General features: G+C 38.4%; 1 protein-coding gene across 1 annotated transcript in view; it reads right to left on the reverse strand.

The window, feature by feature from the left end:
* MRC1 (mannose receptor C-type 1) overlaps positions 1-19,810 on the reverse strand; it is a 90,921-nt gene that overhangs the window by 57,757 nt on the left and 13,354 nt on the right. The window contains exons 3-6 of the mRNA XM_053572934.1: positions 19,119-19,292; positions 15,208-15,372; positions 6,953-7,066; positions 2,797-2,943 (exon numbers count right to left, since the gene is read on the reverse strand). Of these exons, the coding sequence (XP_053428909.1) occupies positions 2,797-2,943; positions 6,953-7,066; positions 15,208-15,372; positions 19,119-19,292 (600 nt within the window). The remainder of the gene's footprint in view (positions 1-2,796; positions 2,944-6,952; positions 7,067-15,207; positions 15,373-19,118; positions 19,293-19,810) is intronic.

Here is a 19,810-nt window from a genome sequence, read left to right on the forward strand (position 1 = left end):
TCTGTCCACTTCCAGTGGTGAAAGAAGGAAGGGAGAAGAAGGAAGGGGAGGGAAGGGAAGGGAGAAAAGGGAAGAAAAGAAAAGGAAAGGAAAGGAAAAAAAAGAAAAGAAACTCACATTAGTATGGCTCTAGAGCCCTCTGGTGGGCTATTCTAATTTTGCTACTTAGGAAAGTGAAAGGGTCAGCCAATGCCAAGTGCTTCAAAAACTGAACACTCTTCAGTGTGGTGCATTTTACAAGGGTACATGTCAAATCTAGCAGGTGAAGAGTATAAATAGTGAAGGCTATGTTAACCAGTTTGTTGTAAGTATTTCAAATTGTATATGAAACCAGCACATTGTACCCCATAAATGCATCAATGTACTCAGCTATGATTTAATAAAAAAAGAAAGAAAAACAGACGAACAGATGAACTTTAAAATATTTTAAAGCAGAAAAGAAACCAACTCAAGTGAAATGAAGGGGAGTTTTCTGAGGCAGCCACAAAACCTTATTTTTGTGGAGGAGCAGCATTGGGCAATAGAAAGAGAAGACAAGCTCTACAAATGTGAACCACATACAGAATTTAAAATTTGGTAGGAGCGATTGTAAATAAAAGTAAAAAAACAGGTCAACTTCACTTTAAATAATACATTTCATTTTAGATTATATATCTCAAATATTATCATTTCAACACAGGACTCTATCAAAAATGAGAAATTTTACATTTTTTTCCCACACCAAGTTTTGGGTATCTAATGCATATTTTCCATGTGCAGACTGTCTTGGTTCGAGCTGGCCACGTCTCATGTGCTCAATGCCCACATGCGGTCAGTGGCTGCTGAACCAGATAGCACAGCCCTAGAGACCTGGAAATTACTGACAAACAGGGTAGTATCTCAAGGACTAACAGGGTACGAGGCTGAATTCTTATCCAAGGGGTCCTGATCAGATAACTCTGCATGATTTGATCTCTCATATACTTTTCCAAGCTGCAGTTTATTTCAGTTTATAGATAAGATTGGAACAATTAATCCAGGAAGTGTAGAGATGTTCAGAAACCACTGTCAATTGGGGGTTAGTGAGGGAGGCAAGGGAGACATAGCAGAAAATTTGATGAGTGCTTAAAAATCCAAGCAAGATTTCACAGGAAGAAGAGGTATTAAAACTTCCATCTTACAGAGGAGGAGCCTAAGACTGGCAGGTTGACCAGTAAGTCCAAGTTACAGAAATCTGCCTCCTCTACCAGAGAAACTATACAATAAGCATCTCTCCTCTTCCCCAAAGAGGGGAATTCAGTGTCTTAAAAAGAGACTTGTATGAGCTCTTCCAAAAAGAAAGAATTTATACTATTTCTCCTACAGGAGGAACGGAGGAGGTGAAATAAAGAATAATTCGGCTTACCCTGAGAGGATCCAGCAAATGTCTAAAAAAAATTGTCTGTTTATGGAGGGTGAACAGTGCTGTAAGTGGTTTTATTAGAGGGCCCTTATAGAGGGCCTTTAAAGTATAATCAAACCCAATAACCAGGACCCTCACCAATATCCATTAGAGATCTTGGCTAAATCCCTATCAATTAAAATTGCAAACACACCTACTTCCGAATCCAGCAAGTAGGAATGAAGGAATTAGCAAATTCATGAGATGACGTGTATATAAAGTTATTCACTTCAGAATTGTTTGTAGTAATAAAAGATTAGAAGTCAACCAAAGTCCATTAACAGAGGACTGGCCAAAAAAAAAAAAATCAAAGTTCTCTTCCTGTAATTGCTGTTGGGCAGCCGTGAAAGTGAATGCAGAAGCTACTTTTGTCCTTTGTGGAATGATGTACAAAGTGGTTAGTGGGAAACTTAGGGTCAAGGATATATGCGTGGTATATACTGTCATTTGTAGTAAGCAGACAAAAATAATTATATTTGTTTATAGATTCACAGAGTAGCAAAATAAGGATCCACACCCAGAAACTATTATTCTCCAGGGAGGAGAACGGGGTGTGAGAGGTTCAGAGGTGATAGGAAAACATTATTATGTTGCCATTTTTGTACCTTTTGAAGTTTCTAGCTATGTCAAGCATATTTTAAAAACCAATGAAACTGCTTTCAAAATCAAGAAGAAAAAAGTCAAGAATGCCATCGGACTGGTTCCCACAGCAGCTAATAAATAAATTAAACCACTTAAAGCACTGTTTACCCTCCATAAACAAATCTTTTTAGAAAGTACTTTGCTTTTAGTGAATTTGAAGAAAGAATTAATTTCTGCCTTAGTACTTTAATTCTTCTATAAAATAATAATGGAGAACATAGTTAATTTTATTTCCCGGCATCGACCTCCATGTAAAATCCAGTTGCTACTTTTTGGAGATTTGAGTCCATTCTCTGAAGACTAGTGTAAGTCTGAACTTCATGGGAACTCAGACCTGGGAGAACCTAATAAAAATATCCCTTTCGGGTAGGGTATTAGTTATCCTAGCATGGATTCAGTTTTGTCGTGTGTGCACATTTTATGTACCCTTTGAGTGTCTTTTTTTTTTTCATCTATCACATGTACACGATAATTCCTACTTCATAGAACTGCTGTGAAGATAAAATTCTTATTTATGTGAAAGGCTTTGCACAATGCCCAAACAGTGCAGCACATGCAGCAAATGCTAGAAATCAGTAGTAGTAAGCAACAGAATGAAATATTACAGGCCTATCGTTCATGGTTTGCCCCTTAAAAGCTCTGGGATCATTTCATAACAGCTACAATGAAGCTGAAATGTTATTTATCTTTAAATTCCGATATCTCACCCACATCAGACCAAACAGATCACTTACCTGAGGGAATAACAAAAGAATTCAAAGTACTGTTGCCCTTCTTGCAAATATAGCCTAGTTTCTGAACACATTCCAGATTTTCCCATTTTGCATTTTTTCCAGGATTTAGTGACACACAGCTTTTTCCAGGTTCAGCTGATGGACTTCCTTTGAGGAAAAGGAAATGTTAAAGTGAGGCTATTGTAGGGATTCCAAGCAGACGGCGTCCCCAGCCTCCTGTCCTCATCCTTGAAATTTAATATACTTCCCATTCTGTATTTTGCTACATATTTGCAGATAAATATTTACTGGCTGCAGAGCAAAAGACGTGAGGCGTGTCTATCCATTTTCAAATTGTTGGAGTATTCTAATGCCTAAAAAGTTAATTATACCAATGAGAACTTTTTGCAATAACTTTTATTCTCCATTACCAACCAATAAAGCTAGACCTCAAAACTTGAACAATTATCACCCCCTATCATTTAGGGTATCATAGAAAGGTACCAGTAAAAAGAACACACGATGTTCCAAACCAGCTATATTAAACATTGTCAATAACCACCACAACAAAAAAACAAACAAAAGAAACTAATTGAAGCTGACCATCAGGACCAGGCTTGAAACCTTCCCCATTTGGAGAGAAGACAGGAAAGAAAGTGAACAGACAAGAGAGTTCAACGGAAGGAGTAACTGGAACTACAGACGTCATGCTCCCAGCACTGAAACTCTTTCTCAGTATCTTCAGCTCAGCCCATTAAAGTACACTGCTTGCCGCTATGCCTTCCTTCACTTCTTCTGGAAACTGATTAAAGAACCAGGTACAAGCATCAATACCCAGATTTCTCATGCTTTTCACGACTCACATGACATTGAAATCCGTGCCCTGAAAACTACCTTCGTCTCACACCTGAAGACAGTGTGAATGGATCACATTCTGTTAATAGCTCTGCCGTATGACCTTTGACACCCATATAATCTGAACTTGAACTTCACTCTCCCTTCTGGCAAGACTGGAGTCATTAACACCTGCTCCACAAAGTCTTCACCAGAAATTTCTGAAAGTTATTTAAATACCGCACACACACAAAAAATTGTAAGAAGTATAAAGATGCTTTAAAATTTATAGATGTTGTGACTAAAGGAGCAAGATAGCTGAATTACAGATAAGGAAGCACTACTAGAAATAAGTGTTCAAGAAACAAGAATACATTTTATAGTCGTTGATAATTGATTCATGTATTAATTCATAAATCACATTATATATTTATTTTTTGATACAACACCCCTACCAACTTTAAGATATATATATATTTGAATGCACGCTTTCAAGATCATCATTGTTCACTTCAAAAATGAATGTATTCATGAATTCATAAATCACATTACATATTTACTTTTTGATACAACGCTCCTTACCAATTTTAAGGTATATATATTTGAATGCACACTTTTAAGATCGTCAATGTTCACTTCAAAAACAAATGTATTTTAACAGGTGCCTTATCTGTTAATTACTCACTTGGAGACTTGACCGGACAAGTTATTCAAGAATAATTTCTAATATTCCACAAGATTCCTAATTTTAATTTGAATGAGTAGTCATACTATTTCAGAAGGTGATTTGATCTGGTACCTTCTTCTCTGGAATTTGTTTTAATAAAAAGGGGAGTTTCATTCACTTTCCTACTCAGATTCCACTTCCATGCCTCACCTTCACCAAAGGTAGCCCCCCACGTTTTCTCGCTGAAATCATAAATTAAGTGGTTAAATCTTATAAGCATCACTCTAAAACTGAATGATAAAAAAAGGATCTGCCTAATGTTGTACAATAATTTAGCAACAAAGAAAAGAATAAAAATTCTAGTCCCCTAATAAACGATGGTTACTGTCCAATGATGTAATTGAGCCCAGGATTTTTCAGTTGAAATTAACTGAATGGGCAGGCAGACAAATTAAATGTTTACCCATTTTTAAGAAATATATCTTATATTATCTTGCAGTAATATTTACTTCCCACATTCTAGAAGAAAACAAAATTGATTATCATTGCAAGATTCGAGTGACGGCCCAGTAACAATCATACAATGAAGAAATGTAGTAAAAGTAGAATTTCATAGTAAGTTCGAATTCAATTAAACCAAAATATATCCCGTAAAAATTCTCTCTCATTTTGTTTGTTTGTTTTAGATAGGGTCTTGCTCTTTTAAGCACAGGGTAGAATGCAATGGCATGATCAGAGCTCACTACAGCCTAGAACTCCTGGGCTCAAGCAATCATCCTGCTTCATGAGTAACTAGGACTATAGGCTCATACCATCACCTGGCTAATTTTTTTTCTAGATAAAGGGTCTCCCTATGTTGTCCAGGTTAGTCTCAAACTCCTAGCCTCAAGTGATCCTCCTGCCTTGGCCTCCCAAAGTCCTCTCATTTTGGAAATATTATTTTATCAAAATGGGGGGGGTTGATATAATAAGTCAATATAGAAAGTGGAGAGTTTAATTTTCTAAGCCAAATGCAAAAAAACATTTAGTAGCTTTAAAAAATAAGTCTTACTTTATGAAAGAACACCATTATTGGTATTGCCCATGGGGGGAGTTAGAAAGATGTGACCAACATAATAAGCCTCTCCCTTTCTCACACCCACAACAGACATCACTGATCATTAATTGAACTGTCCTAAAACCCCAAGACTGTTTTGAGGGTGGGGTATAGGCAGTGGTGTGGAATCATCTCCAACAGAGGACTTCAAGTAGCTATTAACACCAGCTGATAATTGCTGAATAAATTGAAAATATCTTATTACTGGTTTTTTTGTTTTCTCAGAACATTGCTTTATGTGTATGTGTAAAATCACATTTAGTAATTCATATCCTTTTACTTCCTATTATTTCTATGGGGAATACAAGCATAGAAATAATTAGCCTATAGCATTTTCTGTCTTCCAAAAAAATAAGAAAGCTGTTGTACGTTTTTGTCATCCCCTGCTTCTGTTTTTCTAGAAACTACAAATTGCCAAGAAAGTGCTTTTCATGCTGGTACAGGGCATAATAGTCTGTGACTGAGACAGGTTTTTTTAATCTGGTCCTATTAGGTTAGAAACAGGAGAAAATGGTGTTAATGTCAAGTCAATCGTTGTCATGGTGACAGCAAGAATGCAGATATCTCACAACCCAAAGACAGCCTTGAGAAATTCTCCCGCACCAAATAGTTTCAGGTCACTAAATTCATAGCATATATGTATACATAAGTATACACACAAAATCTTTAAATATTTTACAGGGTGGATGTATGTCCACCCTGTATATACCATTCTATATTACAGGTCATAAGTACATATTTTATTTATAAGCCCTTTCTTTTTCTTTTTTTTTTTTTTAGACAGAGTCTCACTATGTTGCCCTGGGCAGAGTGCCGTGGTGTCACAGCTCACAGCAACCTCAAACTCTTGGGCTGAAGCGATTCTCTTGCCTCAACCTCCCAACTAGCTGGGACGATAGGAGCCTGCCACAATGCCCAGCTATTTTTGGTTGCAGTTGTCCCTGTTGTTTAGCTGGCCCGGCTCAAACCCGCCAGCCTTGGTGCATGTGACTGGTGTGCACTGTGCTATGGGCATCGATCCTATAAGCACTTTCAATGAAACATAAAATTCAAAAAATCATGACAAATGAGTCCAATATCAGTCATAGAAAAAGCTGAAAGCACCTTGGCAGACTTTGCAAATAAGTGTCAGATAATCCTTTCAAGGATGATGACAAGGGTGATGAAACAGCAGGCACAGAGTAACAATCCTATTAGCATATTCAGTAAACCATGGTGAAGGGTGGCTACAAAATTTGGTTTTGGATATAATGCCTAGCAAATCATGGATATGCTGAGAATTTACATTTTAAACAGAAATCTGTATTGATTTGTGTGATAACCATGGCAGACAAGTCCTTTTCCCTGGAAGCTGGTACAACCTTACAGATTTACTATCCAGGGTGGCCATAAAGTTCATGTGCAAGGGCCACCCTGTATTTAAATCAGGCTGGTGGATTTCAAAGCAAGGTGAGGAATGAACTCTATCTGATAAAGTCTCTCAATCTTCTTTGAGATCTACACGCACGATGAGAAAGTTCTTCATAGTGTCCGGGTAAATTAAATTTGGATTATTTGACCCTAGATGGACTCAACCCTACCTGGTAGCCAGTTCAAATACCGGAATGGACTGCCACCACTCCACTGCCAACCACTGCTGAAACTCAGACTGTTAAGTCCAATCCAGAGTCCTGAAGTCAAAGAGCTGGTTAATCCTATACAGAAAAAAGCAAAAACAAAACTGGCATTCAGAAAGAGTGATGAAATTAAAATCAGAATTAAGTGCTCGAATCAAATATAATCAAGGGACATAACAATAACCCTAACTAAACTGGTACCCTTTGCATCTCTTAACACTCTAAGGTGAGTAAACAAAATATCACCTCCATTGACAGGAAAAGAAACTGAGGCAGAGCACAGGTAAGCTAGTAAGATTCTTGTTAAGGTTCTGCATTTTGACAACTATACTTTTGGACAATATGAATGTGATTCTTATTTGGACATGAATGTCATCAAATCATGATATTTTTATTTCGTTTTGAAGTAAAAGATTTATTTTGTATAAAAGTCAAATTTTATACACTCTGATGGAAAAATTGTCATAAATGTTTCAACTTATCACTTTCATAACTTATTACTCTGACCTTCTATTTCAGAATTTATTCCATAAATTTTGTTTTTTGTTTGTTTTTTTTTTTTTTTTTTTTTTTTGGAGACAGAGTCTCACTATGTCACCCTGGGTAGAGTGCTGTGATGTCACAGCTCACAGCAACCTCAAACTCTTGGGCTTAAGTGATTCTCTTGCCTCAGCCTCCCAAGTAGCTGGTACTAAAGGCACCTGCCATAACGCCTGGCTATTTTTTGGTTACAGTTGTCATTGCTGTTTAGCAGGCCGGGGCTAGGCTTGAGCCCACCAGCTTTGGTGTATGTGGCCTGTGCCCTACTCACTGAGCTATGGGCACGGAGCCACATAAATTTTATTTTATGATATTTTTAAGTCTGTTTTTCTTCTGCATTAAAACGGTGATTAAATTCGAACCAGTCAGTATTTCTACTAACATGAATGCTTTATTTAGGCAGTTTATAAGTCATAATTACGATACTCAAAACTCTGTACTAGGTCTGATATGGAATTTTTTTTTACTTAAAGAAAAAAGAAGCAACACAGACTTCAGTCCTCCATGGGAAACATTCTAGCCTGTTATTACACATTTTTTTGAAAGAAGATATAAGAATTTTTTGTTCTCTTTAAAGTATTTTTATCGATTAAAGGCAATTAGTGAAAAACAAAACTGTCTTTGGTTTTAATAAAATACCAACCTCAAGTATGTGTACCTATTGGTAAACATAAATCGACCAGTTTATGCTTACTGCGATGTATACCAAATAGTTTCAATAGTAAGAGTTAACACTTATTAAACACTATATGCAAGGTACTATCTTCGCTTAGTTAATCCCCCACGAATTATGAGTTGAGTAAGACTATCTCCATTTTATTGATTAGAAATTTGGGAGTTTAAATGATGTGATAGAGCTAAAATTTAAACCTAGGTTCATATGACACCAAAGCACAGTCTCCGGAGTTCCAATGTAACCAATGGAGCTATCTCAAGGTCGCTAAAATTCTTCCCAGTTTTCATTAGTTTTTACATACACTCATTCATGTCGTATATTAAAATGACTGGGGAGGGTAGTGACCCAATGCTGAGAAAAGTATCTTACATTTATTGTACCCCCAATTCTATGAGGGGGCCCCGGCTTTCTTAGAGATCCCAGGATCTGCATATTGTTCAGCATTTGCAAAGAGACAACCACTTGAAGATTATTGACTAGGTTGATATTGATGAAACATTGATGTTTCATAAACGGAACTGCACTCAATACCCACGGGTGCTAAAAAGTAAACATTATTGTGTGATGTCTTTAAATGAAGTAGCAAAATAAAAATAGGATTAGGATGAAATTAAATACTGGCATGTAAAAAATTGATGAACATGAATTCAAATTCACTTACTTTTCTTTTTATTTTATTTTTGCTATTCTAGAAAACAAAGTCGAAAAGCTAGCACAGATCTCTCGCTTAGATACTTTTTATACCTTGGGAGGTACGTAATCCAATTTCTTTATTTTACAGATGTGGCAACTAAGTAAGGACAGAGAGGTTAAATTAACTTGTCGCAGGGAAGCAGAGTATTAGTGGAACCCAGGGTTCAATGTGGTTTTCCCAGTAGATTCAATCTGTGTTTAAATTAAAATTGCCCCTGAGTTATTATTATGATAATAACTCTTCTAGACAATTTTAAATGTTAGAGCACCTTTCAGCAAAGAACAATGAACTAGGCAGGTATTTGTCATACCTGTCTTTGCTTGCAAACAATAGCCTATTGCCAGAACTTATTCTTGTCATCTGTCAAGACTCAGCAGTGGGTTCCTGAAAGTTAGAATTTTATTCCAAAATATGGAAATATTTGTTATAAAAGCTATACCAAGGAAATGACATTATCAAAAGGAGAAATCTTTCTTTAGTCTTAAATCTCCAGGATGATCTTCAAGCATGACTGTATTCTTAAAAAAAATAATGATGATGAAGTGGTTAATATTTGTCTATGTCACAACAATCGTAGTTGTTCATGTCATCAATTATTTCTTTTAATTTGGTAATTAAATTACATGGGACTATTAAACTTATTATGAGTACTATGTCATTATATATTTGTTTTAGGATAAGTTAAACCAACTAAAAAGTGTTGCCCCAAATCATTTAGGCAAACAAATAAGCTATAAGGTGTCGAGAGGAAATACTACCTACCAAACCATACCTTAGAAATACTCTGTGATCAGTATCATATTGATATTATGCTCTAGGTCAATAATTACACTATGAACTGAAATTGAACATTAGATGATTTTTTTCCCACAAATTCTTTAAGGTTTTACTAACCTGATTAATAATTCTCTGTATAACTGCAGAGAGGTATTCTAAAGAAAATGCTCTTTAAAATAGTATTTCGAAGTGTTAAATATTGATTAACTAAAAATCGATTACTCTAGTTTTTAAAAAAAAGTATCAGTTAAGAAAGAAGTATATTTGAATTTTAAAAAACTATTAATAATTCACTGATTAGGGCAGTGCCTGTGGCTCAGTGAGCAGGGCGCTGGCCCCATATACTGATGGTAGTGGGTTCAAACCCAGCCCCAGCCAAACTGCAACAACAACAACAAAAATAGCCGGGCGTTGTGGCAGGTGCCTGTAGTCCCAGCTACTGGGGAGGCTGAGGCAAGAGAATCGCCTAAACCCAGGAGTTGGAGATTGCTGTGAGCTGTGATGTCATGGCACTCTACCAAGGGTGATAAAGTGAGACTCTGTCTCTAAAAAATAATAATAATAATAATAATTCACTGATTAAAGAAGAATTAAATTAGATTTTTGTCTGAGATTTCTTAATTAAATTACTATGTTTGCCATGATGGGAAATGATAACAGCCCTTAAAGGGAATTATCGGCTCTAGGTGCTTCTAAGCACATCTTTAAATAATTAAATTAATTCATCATATTTATTTATTTTAAAGACAAGATTTTCTTCTCTCATCCAGGCTAGAGTGCAGTGGTATCACTGTGGCTCAGTGAAGCCTCAAACTGCTGAGTTCAAGTGACCTTCCTGCCTCAGTCTCCTGAGGAACTAAAACTACAGGCCTGGGCCACCATACCTCTTATTTTTGTAGAGACGGAGCCTCGCTATATTGCCCAAGCTGGTCTCAAACTCCTGGACTCAAGGGAATCCTCCCACCTTGGCCTCCCAAAGTGATGGGATTATACTCAAGAGCCACCATGCTCAGCCAATTAATTAATACCTTCTAAAACAAAGCCTCATGTATAGCATCTGGTCAATAAATTTAAGTTACTGCTATTTATTACCAATATCATTATTAATAGGATTATTATTATTACTAATGTAATTGGCAAAGGTGTGATTTAGAAACAAAATTCAGACCTTCTGTTAAATATATCACTTAGAGCCAATGAGCATTACCCAATTTTTTTCCTCTAGTGCACTTAGGTAATTTTACAAAGGAGCAGACCCAAATACTTTTATTATCACTATGAAAAACATCAATTCTACATGCTAAATTATTAAATTTTTAACTTCCTGTACATCAATTCTGCCTGCTAAACTACTAAATTTTTAACTTCCTGTATATATTATCTGAAATGACTATATACTTTCTTTTGATTTTAAAAAAATGTATGAAAGGCCACTTTTAACACTGGAATTTTTGCGTTCTTTTCTACATTGAGGTCCAATTTGTTTTCCAGGCAATACCAAAGGAAACTGTTAAAAACATAATCAGGGAAACGAGCCAAATTTCACTTCCCGTATCTTATTTCAGTTCTGTAAATCCTAATCCTGGGCATATGTACTCATAAATCAGATTCGGGACTTGAGGATTAAAAAAAAATAATATTAAAAAAATAATAAATAGAATGTCCCAGCATTTTTCAGGGTTGAAACAGAAGTAGTGCAGATAATAGAATGCCTGTGGTTGGCGTGCATTTGCCAGGCAGATAATAGGAAACGAGATTGCCACGTTCAAAACACAAGAACTGGAGGGAGGAGACATGGTGTCTCCATGAAGGGTTCTCATTAGCACTCGGGACCACCAGATCCTTGATCATTGAGAGAATGAGACACTTGCAAGATGAAACAGAAGATGGGGCTGATTCCAGCTCAGCTATTTTCTCAGGGTGAGTCATGAAGCAGTTTCCCAAGCTCTTCCTCCTGCTCTGTTATCTCATCTATAAAGTGGGGATTTGTGAGGTTGGTGTGAGCTTTCGAAATAAAATTTCGTGTTTAACAGATGACAGCGAATCAAATCTCAGAGTCATTGAATGGGCTTATACAATTTTTAAGTGACCTCGATTCCTAAAAATCCTCTCCTAAGAGAGATCTTATTTTTAAAGTGTTAACTGTCTGTGGGTTGTTTTTTAAATGGCACATTCCCTTCAATGCAATGGATCACAATCACCCATTTAGCCCCCTATTTTCTAGATTCTTCCCCAATGTTTCTTAAGAAATACTAAATGTTGTTAATATCTTTCTTCAAAATAAGGTGGGGGTATATCTTTCCTCTATTTAATTTTTTTAAATTCTCTGTCAGATTTCCCCCTGCCAACGCATGATATTTTTGACTTTGAAAAAAAAGGCAGGAATTACTACAAATCTCATTAGAGATGTCATTCTGAACCAGATTTCAGTTAAAACTGGCTGACTAAGATTCCACAGGCTTTGATAAGAGTCAGGTAAGTATCTGAGGTGACCGCAGCCTCTGAACCTCTGGGAGCTTGTTTGCTGTGCTGCCAGGACACAGTGGTCACCCTTGGGAAGCATTTCCTGCAGCCCAACTCTGATAGCTGAGTTCAGGGTCCAGGAAATCAGTCTGTAGCAGGCAAAGCCACCATCTAATCATGTCATCCATGCTTCCCCATAGCCAGTGAAAGGAGGAAAAAGTAACCTGGGCTCTGTCCCTTGGCTTCCAGAAAACCAGAAAACAAGCAAACATTGGAACAAGTCAAGATAACACGATCCACAAACAGATTCAAATAAAAAAACAACACATACACCCCAACGGAAACCATTTTAAAACTCTATACACGGTTCTCTCACCCACGCGAATGTACACAAATAACCTCAGGACTCCTGTGAATCATCTTTTCTATTTCTTAATCATCTATTTCTATTTCTTAATTCCTTAAGAAACATTCATCTACATGACTTTATCTTCCTCTCTTCTGGTGCTTTCTTCTGCCTCCTTATTTTTATACACTGTTGTCAAGACGAATCTCTCTGACTTTTGTCTCAATAGTATAGGGCTCCAAAGTCCAAGGTAGAGTAAGAATAATTGGTGCAAACTGAGGCAGAATCTGGTCTCTGAGTTTATGAATGCAGACAGTGAGATCATAGCACTTTTCTACTCACAATCTCTTTAATGAAAACATATAGGGTGAATGTGTTGCAGAGAAGAGGGTATCATCGGAAAACACATGGAAAAGAGAAGTGCTCAGAAATGAGGTGAGGTTGGGGGATGTACTCTAGCCCTTAGAATGCTTTGCACCAGCAGTCCCCCAAATTTTTGACATCAAAGACCAGTTGGATGGTTCCATGGACAGCAGACGGGGACAAGAGGCAGAGCTCAGGTGGTGATGCTGTGTTGCCCGGTTTCTAAAAGGCCACAGACTGGTGGTACCAGTCCCAGGAAGACAGGTTGAGGACCAAAGATTTATGTGAATTATTTGACTAATGCCTATACTCCTAGCTGTCTAGAAGGCTGAGGCAGGTGGATGGCTTGAGCTCAGGAGTTCAAGACCAGCCTAAGCAAGAATGAGACCCTGTCTCTACTAAAAACAGAAAAACTAGCCGGGTATTGTGGCAGATGCCTGTCATCCCAGCTACTCAGGAGGCTGAAGCAAAAGGATCTCAAACCTAAGAGTTTGAGGTTGCTGTGAACTATGGTGATGCTATGGCATTCTATCCAGGGTGACAGAGTGAGACTCTGTTTCAAAAAAAAAAATAGAAGTCACTGATGCCTCCGGAAATATCCCCAAGCTCCCCAGCTTCACAGAGCTGGCACCGGGGCTGTCTGGTTCCAAAATTTATTTTCTTAACCCCTGCACTCTGCTGCCTGTATACAGCAAATACTAACACAGTCTTTTACCAGATATGCTCCCTCAACCACCTGCCCCGTCACCTGGCTAGGTGATGACATAGATTCCTGGGCCCAACTTCACAGCTACTGATCTAGAATCTCCAGGGCCTGGGCCTGCCTGGGAACCTTCACTTGCACCAAGTTGCCAGGTGATGTGAACAAGCAACTTCGCATTCAAGAACCACTGTACTTACTGTCTTCTTGTCGTAAACTATGCAGCTGCCTAAATATTAGGCATTCTTTTCATTTGGCTGCATTAACATGGGTCAGCCAGCAAACATTCATTGTGACTCTTTTCCATGGAAGGTTCTGTGTGAATCTCCTTGGGAGAAAGAAGGAACACACATACTCACCAGACAGCCCCCATTTCTAGCCCTAGCCTCCAGCTGGCGTGCTGCATGGCACCTGCTATCATTTGTACCTTTTTATTTGTTTGCTTTCTTGTTTGTATCTGTTTTCCCCATTGGACCGCATGTGGACAAGATGGGGTTGGCTTTGATGTCTCCAAGACCTAGTATAAAGCCTAGCACAGAGGTACCAGATATTTTGTGGAATAAATCGATTAATTAAAAATAAATTAATGTATTTATAGTCTTGTAGAGGATGGGGCATATGTGTGAGTAACTGCTATAAAAAAATGGCAAGAAGTAAATAAGAGAAATGAAGGCGGAAGTGGAAATGATTACATGCCCATTGTATAAAATTTGGCAAGGAAGAAGAAAATGATGCGGGAAAAGACATGGAGGTGAGAAGATAGATCAGGAACAAAGACTTCTCTTTTGTCAAGACTGCAAAAGACACAGAGAGAAACAGGAAGAGGTGGATAGACGACTGCTTTTGAATGTCAGGAAAAGGTGTTTTATTAACTATTTGATGAGAAATAAGGAGCCAGTGGGGGTGTTTCGAACTCATAGGAGGAGTGCTATACCATTCCAGTGCAGTGTCTGGGTAAACTGAAGGCAGGGATTTAGAGGCCAGGAAATTGGGGATGGTTTTGCTCCCACATTAATTTCTGCTTCTAATCTCACTGTTTCCCCTGGTGTATACAGAAGCTAAAATAGTTACTCTAGATTAATAGATTGATTGATCGATCTTGATAGATTGTCAAGTCTTCACAATCTTAGAAGAACAGATGTTTAAACACACACACACAAATACACTGTGAAAAGAGTATCTATAAGACCTGAAAAACAGAGACCCTGGGAGTGAGAGAGACAAGAGCCAGGGTTTCAGAGCAACCTGTGACTTCTGCCTGCTGCCAGGGAGGGGCAACACTGCATTTTATCATGTTGAACTCCACAGTGCGGTGCACATGAAAGATTTCTGCCTTCATGTTAGACCCAGATACCTGACCAGCCTTATGTCCAAGAAAAACACTCATAATTAATTGTGGCATCTTTTACTCTGAGTTCAGATTAGTCCTCAGAATCCTTCTTAGCACTGGCTCTAGGGACCATCACAACCTGTAGAACCAAGTTGGCTCATGAGCAGAGACCTATTTGCCATCCCTGGTGTCATTTTCAGAGTGGAGACCTGTCATACCATCCGCGTAACCTGGTTAAGGACCAACTGTCATGACATCTATCATTTCTTGCGCAATCTACTTCTAATCATGATTTTAATGACAGCTCTGATTTCCTTTCCATGTCATTACCTGTCAGGTAGGTCTGCTCATGTACCTCGGTGATGCTCAGGAGTTCAGCGTCCTGTTGTTGGCAGCTCTTCCTCGCCTGGTGCCACGTCAAAGCGGACTTGGAGTTTATCTGGTAGGAAATGCTTGTCAACGGATCCTTATTCCACAAGCTTTCACTGCCCTCAACTGTGAAAGAAGTCAAGGAGAATGGGCTACAGCCTGCATAGAAAACACTTTCAGGGCAACACTATCTTTTAAACTAGCTTAGTAGCACGATTGCCTAAAACATTATCTTTCTCTTCCTTTCCTTTCATTTTTCCCTTTTACTTATTGTTAAAGTGGCTTTGGGATTTTCTTTACTCCTGAAATGAAATGGGGGAGAAGGGAGGTTTCAAAGAATTAGCTACATCCACATCCAATCTCTTCCCCGTGCAGAAAGCAAGCAAAGCATAACATCCTAGTCTCCTTTGGGAAATTTGGAATCAGATGAGTTGGAAAGCGAAGTAATTGTAAAGACAAAGAATAGAAATACCAGCCCACTGTTGTTAATCTAGACAGAAAAAAAAAGGTGACGGGGTAAGGGAATGAAAGAAAATAAATACAAGTCTTCTCTTAGCAAGTGGGTATTTTGCCTATACATTAAATCATGAACTTGGGGAGTCTCATTCTCCCATCACTAGGATGTATGCAGTATAGGTAAAGCTCTTAGCAATAGTAGATACTAATTGTTACTTTTTCTTTCCTTGGGGTAAAATATAATTATTTTTTATAATCTTTTTTCTTTTCTATTGTACAATTCCCAATACATTTCAGAAACCTGGATGTTCTCTATTATGCATAGATAAATATTATTTATAGCCTTTACCTACGTTTCAGAAGTTAGTAAACAAAATATTTACATATGCTTTATGTTAAGAAAATTTCTCTTTGTTCTTTTTAATACCCCAGGGTTCTATTTTTGAGCCATGTAAAGGATTCATCTTTTCATTTATTTGTAAGGAAGTGATAAAGGATTATATAACTTCTCAAATGTTCTGTGAAATACTCAATGTCCTGTGATATTAGGCTGCTTTCCATACAGTTTATCTTGTCCTGATTCTTAACTCTGCCTTTGTCTCTGATGAGGAAGTGACCTCATCAGATCTTTTCATCGAAGGGTGACAAAACACCACACACCATGATATGAAACTTGTGGTTTCATGGCACATCCAGGAGGAAGAAAACATCAAAATTTGATTCTGGCAACAGCATAGAAATGTTGAAGATGTTTTCATGACAAAATCATAATATGTTCTATAAAAAATAAATTTGAATTAGTGAGGCTAAATTTAAATGATAATGATCTGAGGTCTTATGTTGATTGTATATGTGAATGAGATCAAGTGAGGATGGTTTGGGGTTTACTTAAAGACAGAGATTGTTTTAAACAATTCATTTTAGAGTTTGGAGTCTCTGTGATATAACAGAAAATGTGAGATATTAAAAAGGGGAGGATTCTTTCCATGCTCCAGGAATGGGGGAAAGCAATATAAATGACCAAAGAAGGAAATGCAATGGACTCTTCACTTAAAGTAAATTTTGCATTTTAAGTCAAGGGATTAAAAGATATTTCTCAATGCATATAAAGGTTTGCTGACTGTTCATAGCCCCAAAGAGCTCAAATTCCCACAGAAAACCAGCACAACTGATGTTGAGAGCTAAAGTTGCAAGCTCCAGAAAACTGAAAGAATGGGGTCTTTTCCTGTTCTCATGATACTTGAAAATTAATCTCTACCCAGAAGGAAAACATTGCAATAAGCAATGCAATGCACAATGAAGTGTGTATATTAACTGTTGCCGGGTCAAGAACTGGGACTTCATCTTCCTGTATCGAAGATTAAGGCCAGTTTAAGGCTAACATAGAAGAAAACGCTCTTTTGAAAGGAGCACAAAATGAAATAGACCAGGAAATTACAAAGCCCACATGACAGGCATGAAACAAAGTGTGCTTGAAATTTTTAATGTACATTGAAATCAAACTTCTTATGATTATTTTACTTTTGCGTTTAATAGGAAAAAGTATATATGATTTGGTGGTGAAGATATAAATGTAAAGTAACACGACTAAACATTTATTCTAGTGAACATGCTCAGGACACCTCTCCCACCCATAGTTAAGGCTGTTCGAGGTTGTGAGTTTCCTTCGTGCTGAGGGATTTATAATCTGTCACGTACATTTCATTCATTAGATCACGCATTCATCCATCAACTCTTTTGTCAATCAGTACCATTAAGTGGAAGATGATATAGTTGGACCCCATTGCATGTGAACGCCTAAGAAATTCCATGAAACAGATTTAGAAAATGTTATTCCTACTAAGCAAAGGAGAAATATCCTCCTTAATCAATGAAAAACTGGTATTGCTTTGTCTTGGGGGAAGGAGGAGCTACTTTTTCAGAAAAAGACTTCTAATATAAAAATTTGACATCTATAAACCTTTAGTGGGAATCAAATGTGTAAAAGTTGCTAGAAGAAGGTAAATACATTTCCTTCCAATCAAGAATGGAAGAGCAGTGTGACCAGGAGCGGGACGGCTGGGAGCTTTTGCGGGGATTGTTCTATTAGAAGTGAGTGGACTCAGGAAATCAAGTTTACTTTCAGAGGGATGAGCAGAGAGTATAGCTCAAAAGAGACAAATAAGCACAATTCTTAGACTTCTGGCTTTAATTTGACAAGCCAAGTTATTTTTCTAAGTTGTACTATTTTACATCCGTGTTTGAGATGATGTGGATTAGGAGTGGATTTGTGGTCCTGACAACTGAGTTGTAAGTGATGCTATTACAATTCAGGAAGCCTCACAATCATCCTGGACCCCATCAGATGTCCTGCCTGGCCTCTCCCCTGTGCAGGGCAGCGGGAGAAAACGTCCTGAGTGGTACCAGGAAGCAAGAGCTGCTCTGACCCAGTCTGAAGTAGCAGGCGAGAGGTCAGTGGGCAAGAAGGTTAGGAAGGAAGAAGCGGGCAGCGGGAAGGGGGCGTTGGGTGACAGGGAAAGTGAAGCAAAAGAGAAAGAACACTCTCCTTTCCTCTTTCCTTAGCCCCAGCTCTGCCACCCAATGCTGACATCCTCCACCCTGCTGAAAACCTGCTGCCGTTTCCTCAAACACCAAGTCTTCATCTGCCCTGGAGTCCTCCCGCCCTGGTGATGTGATCCTGCTTCTTTCCCATTATACAACTTAAATGTTCACTTGTCCAAAACTTTCAAGCATATACATGACCCACTTCCATTGATTCCTGGCTGTCTGAAAGCAAATGACACTCTTCTTAAATTAAACATAAAAAGAGTATCATTATTACTATTTTCAAATAAGGAGCCCTTTTCATTCCAATGAAAAAAATTCAGGGGCCTCTCTCTCCATCAAACCCTACACTTATTTCTGGTTTTTTAATCTGTGGTTTCCCAAAGGGAAAGCATCTGGGGGTGAGAACATGGCGTGCATGCTTCCAGAGCTAGGCGTACGTATATTGCATAGCGTACAGGTTAATTTGCCCTAAAGTCTTAGAAAATAACTGAGAACTGGTAGAAATAAAGAGGTCATTTGCTGCAGGGAAGGTTGGGACAGTGGAGTCCAGTCTCATTTTCTAACCGTGATCTCAGGAGATGTTGAGATAGTGGGGGGTACAGTCTACTCTTGTTAGCAAGATCTCAATACACATAAAAATCCCTGGGCTGAGACTCCAAAGGTCTGTGATCTAGTCTCCAGCCCACATGGATCACTTTCTCCGTTATAAAACGGAGACGATGCCTTCCAAAAAAGGCTTCTGGTGAGATACAGTGAGATTGCAAAGGTGAAATTACTCTGAGGGGGTAAATGCTCCAGATAAATGCAATTCCTGAGCACTACCATGCCATACCAACCATGCAAACTCTTCCTGATAAACAGTTACTTACATTTCAAAGGGCAGTACCCGAATAGCTTGTCTGCGTCGTAGTCGGTGGTGGTTCCGCACCAGAGCCAGCCGTCCGAGCGCCCTGCGCTGGTGCAATCTGCGTACCACTTGTTCTCAAACTTAAACGGAAACGCACAGGTCGCCCCGTTCGCGTTGCCCAGCAGCGTGTACATGGCTAGAGAAACACAATGGTTGGCATTTGAAGCGTCAGCGGCATTTCTGAACCCTGATTTTCCAGTAAGAAGGTGTAGGTTGCACAGGGGACCCTTGTTTTTCCCCTCTACCTTGGTCTTTTGCTGGGTACACACAGCAGTCTGGGCTTAGGAATAGCTCCACCGTTTGGGGGGACAGATTTTCCCCCTTCCTCTATGGACACCAGCTTTAATGTTTGCATTTTCTCCAGCACAAAGAGGCTCTTCTTTCTCTTGGTTGGAATTGCAGAATTATGGAATCTTTAGAGGGAAAATAACCTTAAACCCTCACCAACCAATTTCTGTCAAGCCAGCCTGGACTGGAGTCACTCAACAATGATTATCAGGAATGGGAATTTGGGCGTAGTTTTGCAGTCTACATCATGAAAACAAATCACTCCAGATCATGAGATGCCATCTACAATTGAGACCTGTCTTTTTAAAAACTGAAGGCAAACAGATGAAGCCAGAAGCTCTGGATTCAACCGGAAAGGTAAATCGC

This window comes from Nycticebus coucang, chromosome 20, assembly GCF_027406575.1.
Source record: "Nycticebus coucang isolate mNycCou1 chromosome 20, mNycCou1.pri, whole genome shotgun sequence".
NCBI lineage: Eukaryota > Metazoa > Chordata > Mammalia > Primates > Lorisidae > Nycticebus > Nycticebus coucang.